This window comes from Scleropages formosus, chromosome 5 (assembly GCF_900964775.1).
Source record: "Scleropages formosus chromosome 5, fSclFor1.1, whole genome shotgun sequence".
Lineage (NCBI taxonomy): Eukaryota > Metazoa > Chordata > Actinopteri > Osteoglossiformes > Osteoglossidae > Scleropages > Scleropages formosus.
The window spans coordinates 22,907,633-22,919,241 of NC_041810.1; the positions used below are offsets into that span (position 1 = coordinate 22,907,633).

The following is an 11,609-nucleotide window of genomic DNA, read 5'->3' on the forward strand; positions in this document are numbered from 1 at the left end:
GGGAACAGGACCTTGATGTGTCATTTAGCGACCACCAACGGTCATCCACTGTATATGTGCTAAAGTCTTTCCTGCCTGCACCTCCCTCAGCATCCAGGAACAAAATTTAAAGTTCATTCACAATCTATCTCACTGCAGTGTGCCTTCACAGGATGTTCCCAGAGACATCTCAACTGTGTTTTAAATGCAAATCCTCTCCAGGCACTTACTTTGACACGTCTATTCTACGAATGTGATGAGCTCACTGGACCAGGGTACACATAACAATACTAGAAACCTCTAGCAAAAAATTTGATTTCTCCCCAACTATTCTCTTGTTAAATCACAACCCAAACTCCTTTCTTGATGATGTTATGGTTCATAGACTATCAACTCTTATCTATTTTGCGAATGTATTTTAATGTTGTGGTCTGCATCTGAAGTTCCCTCTATAAACATGTGGATGACAGGAGTGTTTACATTTTAAAAACTGACATCTGATGTGCATAACTCCCAAGTGCTGCATTATCTTAACTGTCATAAATTGTAATCTGATCCCGAGTTCTTGCTGTATGTATGTGGACATATTTGCTTTTTCTCTGTGTACTGTTTATCTGCTTACTGTTTTGATCCTGTGATGTGCATAAAACCAATAACTAAGAGAAAGATTTTAATTCCAGTGAATTCAAAGCCAGTTTCCCACCGGTTGATTTATGTGAGCTGTAAACTTCATTAAAATGTAACATTAAACTGGAACAAATGAGAGTCCTATCAAGGTAAAGAAACATTTCTATATGCAAGAAAATTTTTTTCTCTTAATTTGAAAATCATTAAAATGTACCGAAAATGAACACACATTGTTCTCTTCTGTATGGATTATATTGGCATCTTTCAGATTAATATGCTATGAGAATTTTGAGATTGTTTAAAAATGTTTACATATAAAAAAATGTATTTTCAATGTACTTTGGTTTCAGTTTGAAATTGCTTCACACTTCTCATATCATGAGAAGTGTGAAGGTCTGCTCTGTAGATTTCACTTCCCATGGGCAAGTTCAATCTTCAAACCAATGTCTATCTTGTGAAACCAGTTTTTCATAGATACTTTTCCTACTATTGCATTAACCACAGTAAAGTATAACTTTACAGCTGGTAGCATAGCGGTTAGAGCATCTGCTTTTGGATCCAAAGGTCACAGGTTCGATCCCCACCTCTGGCTGTAGTAAGTACCCTTAAGCAAGGTACTTACCCTAAATTGCTCCAGTAACATTTCCCAGCTGTATAAATGGGTAAATAATCATAGGCAGACCAACACTGTAAGTGGCTTTGGAGAAAAGTGTCAGCTAAATGAATAAATATAAATCTAAAGCACTTCAGCATCATGATTAAGGTGCCTTGTAAAAAAATTTAAAATGAATACCTGGGCAAAGCCATGGGTTTGCATATCTTGCAAATTCACCCTCCAAAAGACAAAGACTGGTCATTCACAGTAACATTGTTAAAGGTGACTGGCACAACTGTTTCAAATGATGTTTGGAAGCAGCAACCACTTGGGAACACTCTTAACTAACAGAAAAAGAGAGGTCATATCAAAAAAATTACCACAGGATTTTACTAGGTTCACTCAGAACTGCAGAAACTCTGTCTACATTCAAGAAGGGTCTGAAAACTCACCTTTTCCGGACCCATTTCACCCAAAATCTCTCCAGCTCACGTACAGTGTAAATGTTCATGCACCGTAACTTCATGAGCATCACCGGATAAAGCCTTTAATCAGACACTACTCCAGCACTGTATTTGCTTGCTTGTGTATCTTAATATTATAAAAAAAATGGTAGAAGGGTATCAGGATTTGTCTATCCTGTGTTTTATGTACCTACTTGAACGATGAACCTCGGTGCAGCAAGTGGTAGGTTACAAAGTAGGTTTACTTGAGTCACATGTCTGCAGCTACGTCTCTTTCTCTTAATGTAGTGCATAAATTGTACTTTTGCTGAGATGTACATCACTTTGGACAAAAGCGTCTGCTAAATGAATAAATGTAAATGTAAATGTAATAATATTATTAATCTGTGAGTTTTTACCAGGGCAAAAGAGTACAAAGTGATGGCTTTAACCACAACTGCCACACTACTGAATGTCCATAAAACAAGAATTTTTGGGGAAATCTTAAAAAACATGTTGCTCGTGTCTTCCCAAACACAAACTGCTTATTGCAGCTCAACTGCTACTAGCATGAACCTTTCGGGACACCTTCTCGTAGACCTGAAGGAATCATTTTTTCTGTCCGGTGGCAGTCTGATCCAGCAGTGTAACTTCACGTGTTTCTTACCAAGAGCAGTACAGACGCCATTCATCGTCCACGTTGATGAGGCTGCAGTGAAAGATGATGCTCGACACCATTTTCCACTCCTTGCTGGGTAGGGGGCTCATATTTGCCTCAGGACCATATCGCTGCTCATCGATAGTCCTGTAGGATGCATTACAAATATTTTCTAAAAAATTATTTATTAATAGAACTGGGTTACAGCAACAAGGAGACAATCATTATTATACGAAGACAATTCAAGTACATGCAGGTACTGGTAAATGCAGCACAAGGGCAAAGAAGCTTGGACAGAAGTGGTCACATAGTGCTGTCTAAACTCATTACAGGTGAATTATGGCTTGAATATTTCTCACTTAGGAGAAAGTTAGTCACTTGAGCCCTCAGGACCTCACTGATACTCGTCAAAGGTCCACTGTGGTAAATGAGAAAGGTAACTGAAATACAGCACTGGACAGTCACACTGCTGTATGAAGCAGGGACAGTACATCTCCAGAGCGACGGAACGCCAGCGAGAAACACAACTCTCTGTGTGTGTGTGTGTGTGTGTGTGTGTGTGTGTGGAACATCTCCAGGCCGAAGCTCCCCCTCCACAGTCCAAATCCCTCCGCACTGAGAAGCGCACCTTCTGCACACCGCTGCGCAAGACGTAAGCACTTCGTTTTATTATATTATATTAAAATTTAAATCATTTCACCAAAATCGAGAACAAGGACAGGACAATGAGTGAAACCTATGACTTTTTTTTAGTTTTCCGTGTACGACTGAGTTCACCGAAACACACTTTTTTTTTACTCGGACTGAACATCGGTCATCGCTGGTAAAACCCAAACTTAATAATCATGTGTGCGTCATTATTATCGTTTCCAGTCGGAGCTGTTCCCTCAACAACAGCTTATATAATTTTTTGTATCGTGTTATTCTGCAAAAATGTCCTGCTATTATTTCTGAGACGGAGCACTCTCGTACTACAATTATTATATTAATTTTGTAGCCGCGGTGAACTGTTTTTCACGTCCACTGACTGACTTCTGACTTTTCAAAGAGCGGCAACACTTCACTTGCTTTGTATTCAAAACTGTCGGTTGTCCTTTATTAATCATTATGGTTTATTTTCATGATATACCTTGTCGATTACTGCACGTGTGTTGTTGCAAGACTTAGCGTCTGTTGATTAGTCTCTCGGTCGGTATCTGACAACCAGCGCCGGCGCTTTTCGTGACTTTCTCAGTGAATTAGTGTGTTAGTACACTAGTTTGAAGTGCTAGTAATAGAAGTATAGTCTTCACTTAGAGTAATCTGCAGTAAATAGCGCTTAAGGTTTTACCTCAGACAGCGAACAGGGTAATGTCGCGTTTCACGGTCCGAAACCAACCAAGGCTTCGCGCGCGCGCGCCTCACGCGAGTCGAGTGTCCGCGCGCGAAGCCGCGTTTGCGGACAGAATACGGGGGAAAAAAGAACCGATTTCCGAAAGAGGTGAGTTTTGAGAGCCTTCTTGAAGATTCAGAGGGATTCAGCAGCTCTGAGGGACATGAGGAGGAGTCATTCCACTGCATCGGAACGAGAACGGGAAACCTGTGTAATTTTGATGCAAAAGTTAAAGTGTGAAATAGGGGTCATTTCGGCGCGATATTATCTACCGAGCCCTACTGCTGCTTGGTGCTTTTCTACACTGTTTTGTTTTCTTAGGCATCTTATGTCACACAGACGTGACAATATTATACAGGTATTTTACATAGATAGATGGTGACACTGGTACACGGTGCTTATTGCTGACAACGTAGCCCTAGTATTCTAGTTAAAAAGATGTTAGATTTATAGAAACAAAGAAATAAAGACTCGCCTGAAACAGTGGCCTCACCAGGGTTGGTAACCCCCCCCCCCGGACCTCCTCCCGTACCATACAGAATCCTTAGTAATATTTTTTGTACTAATTAGTCTAATATTACTCGTAAATCGTAAATCCTGTATATCACTGAATGTAATGGCAATAGTAGTGACATAAACAACTAGTAAAATATAAATTGAACCTTTATTAAAGGGTAAGTTAAACTTTAAAGCCTTAAACTTTAAAGGCTTTAAAGTTTAATTTAAATTACACGCACAGCTAGACTAATGTATTTACAGTTTTTCATGGTGAAAATTCAGTGATAAAACAAATAGAATTTGAAGTAAAAACGTTTGAAAGCTACATCAAAATTATGTTTACTTTAACGTTATTGATATAGGTTCACAGATACAAATTGCCATATTGTATTTTAAAGACCGGGAAATTGACAAAATCAGCGATACAAACAGCAACGGAAACCAGAGCGCGTGTTTGTAGCGCGCGGAGACGAAACCACGTGATTCGAAACGTCACTGTAATTGGGTAATAATGAGAGCTCTGAGAGGAGCGCATTAGAAGGTTCAAAAATTAAATGAGCACAGAGTTCTACCCTTGTGGGAATATTGATACATGTAAGCTGGGCTTTATAACGGAAAATGTTTCTGTTATAACTAACTACAGGGATATTTTTCTAAAATAATGATACATTTCTGCTGAAACACTGCACACAGATTTTATTGACAGTCATTTCGGTTTAACCCCCTCTGATGGTGTTACTTGATGCGGTCCGCACCCTCTAGTGACGTCACTGGTATGAAATGATTGGAATGACAATAGACTAATAAACAAATGAATGAGAAATTAACCATAAAAGGACTATGTGCCTAAACTATAACAACACTGCGAAATGGATGACTCTGATATCTTGGTCGCCTTATTACAATGAATATTATTAAAGAAACTGGTCGAAGGAAAAGAGGTGATGTGAAACCTCCTCCCTATTGTAACAAACAGCTGTGAAACATGGAACAGAACCATGAATGTGGAGGAAGGGCTCATCAGTTCCCAGAGAACAGCAGAAAGAAGAGTTTGTAACATGAACAGAATGGAGCACATGAGAAATGCAGGAATCAGATGCTGCAGAAATGTTTTCGGAATGGGAGACAAGAGATGGACAGTCTAGGTCACTAACTGGTGGAAAAAACTGAGGAAGGTGGAAAGAAGACCAAGAAGGCCACCTTTTAACTGTGAAGACCCCCTTATCAAAGCTTTTGGAAGGAAATGGAGAAGATAGGAACTACGGCGTTGCTGCAACTTGGGGTCCTGAAACAAAGCGGACCGAAAGCACAGCGCCATCAAAGTCTTACCTACCCCTAACAGTAACGATCCCTAACCCCTAATCTTACGTACCCTTAACCCCTAACCCTACCAACCCCTAACTCCTAAACCTACCTACCCCTAACCTTGAACCCTTACCGTAACCCTACCTACCCTTAATCCTATCTAACCCTAACCCTTTGGATCCTGCCAACCCCTAACCGTATCTAACCGTAACCCTATCACCTATCCCTAAACCTATGAAAGGAATGTTACTGAGTGACATAGCGGCGTTGCTGGAAATGTTTCCACTCAGCTGTGGGCCTGAATTATGTGCACTGTTATGTTCCACAAGGTTTCACGGTGAACAATTAAATGCTACGTTTGTCTTGATGCGCTGTGTCAACACCACCCCAAAGCCCACATAACTTCATACTCCACTGTGTTTAAATATTATCTCACAGGCTTTCAGAGGATGCACTGAGGTGTGATGGACACTCATTGGTGTTGTTCACTAGAGCTACACCGACCAGGTTTAGAAAATGAGATTTTCTGGAACGTTGGGGGGATATGCCCCCTTGTTCAGCATCCCACCTTGTTGCCCCTATCATTTTGGAGTATGCAGAGAGTGGATTATCTCCTGAAATACGAACTCCTCATTCTTTACATCTTTAACGCCATCTTTAATACCTCAGGCTGTTTTAATGTCCATTCTGAGAAAAATCCCTTAATAAGCTTAAACTGGCTTGTCAGAGAAATCCTATTATTCAAGTCAGAACACATCTTATATACAATATAAACACACTCTGCTGCACCCCAGGGCTCAATGGACCGTGTAAGAAACATTGAACATGAACACTGCGACACACTTTTTGTGATCAAGTACAAGTGTAGCTCAGTACTTCCTAGTATGTTTGAGTACTTGTGTTTTGAGAGGCGGTATCCTCACATCAGAATGGGACAAAATTGGTGAACAGTTGAAAACTGAAGGGATAGGGCTAAAGTTCACCTCGTTTTTTGACAGAAGCAAAATAATTTGAAAAGCAGGTAGGGGGGCACAGTGGTGCAGTGGGTCTGGGGTTCGAGTCCCGCTTGGGGTGTCTTGTGACGGACAGGCTATAAAGGAGAATGAACTTCATCATCTCTACTACTATATTTAATCGAAGTGTTGCACTGATGCAAGTGGAATATGAAGGGTTTCATTTCGGTTCATGCTTATGGCACCTGGCCCTCTGCAGTTTGGGGCTGTGTGGAACCAGTACCAGAGAGTTACCTGTTAATAAAGTGGAGGCGTGACTGACAAGAGTTGCGCTCAGCAAGCAGGTGGGTTTTACCTCATCATCCTCTCTGCAGTGCTTGACACCTCTGCTTCCCTCTCTTCCCTCCTCCAGTGGCGCTATGCCCAACTGGGGAGGGGGGAACAGGTGTGGGGCGTGCCATGGGCCCGTGTACCATGCCGAGGAGGTGCAGTGCGACGGGGAGAGCTTCCACAAGAGCTGCTTCCTCTGCAGTGAGTTTGGTCCTGCTGTTCACCTGGGGGGGGCGCTGCTTCTGTCATTTGGGAGATGTCCCACTTGAACCCAACTACCCTGCTTTGAAGAACATTTTAACCATAGTATGGGCCTGTACAACCACAGAAGCAGAAGAGACCATCAGCAGCTTCAGCTGCATAAAAGTTTTGAACGTAATTTAAAGCGCGATGTTTGATGAACTACGCACTTTGGTGTCCCCTTGTACTACAGACATGACCCTCATTGTCACGTCCGCTATTTTCGAGCGTTTATATACGTACGTATGCTTCTTTTTTCTGAACAAGACCCTATTGGTGATCTGCTAATGGAAGACCCACAGTATTGGCTCAGCTCTCCTTTAAGCACAGCATTTTAAAACGCATCCCGAGTTGTGCACCCTGCATATACCCATGTGACTCGCAGCACTGCCATTTTCTGTGAAGAGTTTGTGAAGATGCCGTAGTTTGCTGTGTTTGTGGTCGCAGTGGTCTGCAGGAAGGGCCTGGACAGCACCACAGTAGCTGTCCACAACAAAGAGATCTACTGCAAGTCTTGCTATGGGAAGAAGTACGGGCCCAAAGGCTACGGCTACGGCCAGGGGGCGGGGATCCTCAACATGGATCGAGGAGAGAGGCTTGGCATCAAACCACAGCAGTGAGTATTTCCCAGGGCACTCAGCATGCAGAGTGATTCCGTGTCCAGCTCTGCGTTCGAAGAAAAAAACAACACGTTTTCTGTTCTTCACCAGAATCCTTCAACGTGATTATAGTTCTTCCTTTCACATGTGTGATATTAGACAAGCTTATAAGTATGCTCATCCCTTGTACAATGGAAAAACCACGACAATGTCTTATGAAACTGTTGACAGGCATTTTATTATGTATGGTGGCCTTTCTTAGCTGTAGTAATTTACCACCAGAGTCGGTATTTTATTTTGTACAATGTATCAGTATCAGGTGCTTTGGTACAGAAACACACTATATTTGTCTCATACCCAAAATATTTTTTTCCTCATGGTGTCGGTCATTGAACAATGTCCATGTGCTTTGCACATACTAAAAGACATAGGCAGTGATCTTTATATGTCAGCTAAACGAATAAATGAAAGTGCAAATATGTCTATGAGCCAAATGATCCAAATGTCTGTTGAAAAGGTTAAAATGTGGATGTTTTCGCCATTTCTGTGTGTGCTGTTTCTGTCTCTGTGTTGATGTGACCCTGTGCTGTTGCTGCTGTTAATCAAAACCAAATTTAAAAGGTTAACAAGAACACGAAAAGTGGGAAAAAGTACAAAGTAAAACATTACACCACATCTTTTTGTTCGGTAACCAGTTATCATCTTCCATAAGAAATGATGCTGATTTGATCTCCTGACAATGGGAATGTACATGACGGGATAACTTCATAAACACGTTAATCCTGTTACGTGAGGGGTGGGTACATGTGAAGAAGTTCTGTGCGACCAGATCCGTCCTGTGCTTGGGGAGCAAACATTCATGTGCTCTGGCATCAGGTGACAGTTGTTATGAAAGCGCCTGTTATGTAATACTGACTCTCATGCTTTGCTGATGACCCTCGGCTCTGTGATGCATTGCACAATACAGACCATTGATGGTCGAGCAGGCAGATGACCGCTTTGTTGGACCTGTCTCGAGGCCTCGGCACTGGCGGGGCAGCGGGGAGGCCAACGCGCTGGCGCAGGAGGAGCTTAATGGGCTAACCTGACCCCTCTCGGCCCCCCTTTTCACCCTTTCCCTTTCTCTACTCTTTGCTACCCAAGAACCCTGAGCCACTGGCCCACAAGAAATCCCAATGCCTCCAAGCTTGCTCAGAAATTTGGTGGTTCGGAGAAGTGCTCCCGATGTGGGGATTCCGTTTATGCTGCAGAGAAGATAATGGGAGCAGGAAAGGTAAGAGGCTTCAGTGCTCTCAAGTTATATTCACATTAATATGTTTCCATCATGAAAGGGAGGATTCCTGGATCTGTTTCGTGTGTTTGGTGCAAATGTGGTGGAGTTTGATGGAAATGGCATTTTTGCAGGCAAGTCATTTTGTAAAGTAGGCTGTCGTTTCCAGAAAAGTTGGTGCAGATGTAAATGCATGTCAGATCTTCACATCCTTGGCTACAACAGCCTGTATAACCACTGCCCAGGACAACTCACTGTGTTCACCTCTCTGTGCTCATTAGTGATGGTTCACCAAAAAAAAAAAAAAAAAGGATGTACACTTGTTGCTTGTGTTATGAGCATCCAGGTTATGTGCTGTTGAAGATGAGAACATTTCAGAGTTTATGCATCTCTTTTTTTGTTACATTTTCTTTATCTTCATTTAGTTCAAGTTTTGTAGCGGCGAAATAGGTTGCTTGCCTTTACCCTATATAACCAGTAAATGTTTAAAAGAAATCTTTATATCAGTATAAATAATACATTTGTCATTTCTGCATTCATTAATAATTAAGAGTAGCCCTTTTCCTAAGCCTAAAAGTTTCTTTTAAATCTTTTTCTCGGTCACCCGTCCATGTCGTAAGAAGCCGTGGCATAAGAACTGCTTCCGTTGTGCCAAGTGCGGGAAGAGCCTGGAGTCCACCACCCAGACGGAGAAGGATGGGGAGATTTACTGCAAAGGTGAGATTCCTGCAGCCCCTCCTAACTGGTGAGCAGAACTGACCCCAGCACAGGTAGCATCACATGCCTTTTGCGGGTGCATCAGCTAAAAAAAGTTTTATACAAACTACAAAATATTGTTCAAGCACCCCCTTTAGGAAGGATGTGTTCTAAAACACCCTGAATAATACCCTGCTTTGACAGAGACCAGATGTCCACAGAATTTTGGGCTCACCTCTATATTGGTTATATATTTGCATTTTAAGAGATGCTGTAGTGTAAAAATGGGTCACTTCATGAAGGGGTGACTTGCCACTGACAACTGTACATTCTGGATATGGTTCTGGTATAAAGACCTAAAATAAATAATGCTCTGGCCAAGGAAAAATTGTTCCAGGTTATAATAGCACTTCCACTTTGCTGTATGCACAACACTGATTGTCCTTTTTTTTTGAAAACACAAGTCAATATTACCTTAAAATGTTTGGTTACTGCTGAGAAATGACTTAGAATGACTTCTTGGTGTCGCAATGCATTATTGCCTTTTTTCAGCTTGCTACGCAAAGAACTTTGGACCAAAGGGGTTTGGCTATGGTCAGGGTGCAGGAGCCCTCATCCACGCCCGGTGAAAAAGCTGGCTAACGTTGCTACCAAGGCCCTGACTAATGGCTTGTGCATTTTGCTGCTGTACATCCCATTAAAGAATTTGCTTTTGATTGGAATATTTTACAGTTAAGTGAGCTTCTTCTAAAGATACTTGACTGATTTGCTGAACTGGAAATTAATCAACAACGAGTCACTGGTACTGTGAAGAGTAATAAACTCGGGGCCTCATTTAATTTTCCCCTCACTAATGTCTCTTATCATTTGACTTTTGTACAGAAGTAATGACCGTAAATGTAGAAGTAATAGGAGTCCTGTGCCTTTATACAGTCATCCTTGTGCTACACTATAAATCATGAGATGTGCTGGGACACTGAATTAATATCACAGAACAAGTTCACTTTGATAAATCAAAGCATGGCAATGTTGGACATTAAAAACAAAAAATGTTTAGAAATGTTTCAGCAAAGAGAGTAACAGGTGTCAACTTTTATTAAAAAGATACACATTGGGAGAAACGGAGGACAAGCATCCAATGCAGATCCCTGGGAAAACACTGGGGTTTACACTGACCAGACTCGAACGTTCTTTTGGACACGTGTCATTTCACACAATTGAGCTCCTAGAAGACAGCAGTTAATATGTGTGACAGCAGTGACCTTTCTCCTAGTAGGGCTGAGCAGACAGGAAGGCAGAAGCCACCCACGCATTATTGGAAAAGCAATGTTACCGTTGGAAGTCCTGCTGCTGCTGATGTAGTCATCTCAAAACGCACACTTTGGGGAACCCTTTTAGAACAAAAAAACACATTTATATTGTCAATGTATTTTTTACTTCTCAAAGGTTGAGCCTTCAACACTAACATTCAAAACATGACCATCTATGAGTTGAGGCACTGTGAAACGTGCTTTTCAATTAAATTAGGTGAGACACTGGGGCTAAAACCGTTGACATCAGCTGCAGGTGCTATGCTAAAACTCAAGGGAGCTTAATGACTCATGGTCCCCACTATGACATTAATAACATCTTCGACGTTTGAGGAATTACATGCCTTTTAATAAATCTATAGAGTTAAGACCTTGATTCATCATGTCGAGAATGATCGTTGGGCCCAACGCACTGTGCCCAGCGTTGTTGATGCAAACTTCCTGCTCCTCGCCACCCACATTCAACTGCGACGCTCTCTGACCTGTTGATGAGGACAACTCGAGATGCCAGAGGCGATTTGGCTTCCACAGCCGAATGCACACCTTTAGTTTGGTGCCCGTTCCCAGACATTCACATATACACACGATGAAGTAGTGACTGACGCTGGTTGCTGCCAACCACTGAAAAAGTACACGTGTACCAGGGCTAAAAAATACTCGCAAATACTGGACATTCACTATGTACAGAGACACTTGGCTTCCTGTTGCTATGAAACGGCCATGGGCCTCCACCG

At 41.9% G+C, this 11,609-nt stretch overlaps 1 protein-coding gene across 2 annotated transcripts; it reads left to right on the plus strand.

Moving 5' to 3' along the window:
- The first annotated feature begins 2,867 nt into the window (after positions 1-2,867).
- Positions 2,868-10,415, plus strand: LOC108942443 (cysteine and glycine-rich protein 2-like). 2 transcript variants are annotated; one of them, XM_018765837.2, is made up of 6 exons: positions 2,868-2,954; positions 6,843-6,961; positions 7,448-7,616; positions 8,743-8,872; positions 9,490-9,586; positions 10,118-10,415. In XM_018765837.2, exons 2-6 carry the CDS (start codon positions 6,850-6,852, stop codon positions 10,192-10,194), a joined length of 585 nt encoding a protein of 194 aa, XP_018621353.1. In that variant the 5' UTR covers positions 2,868-2,954; positions 6,843-6,849; the 3' UTR covers positions 10,195-10,415. The 2 variants fall into 2 exon arrangements, with proteins under 2 accessions (XP_018621353.1, XP_018621354.1); XM_018765838.2 differs by having other exon boundaries at positions 2,874-2,954; positions 9,493-9,586.
- The last annotated feature ends 1,194 nt before the right edge of the window (positions 10,416-11,609 follow it).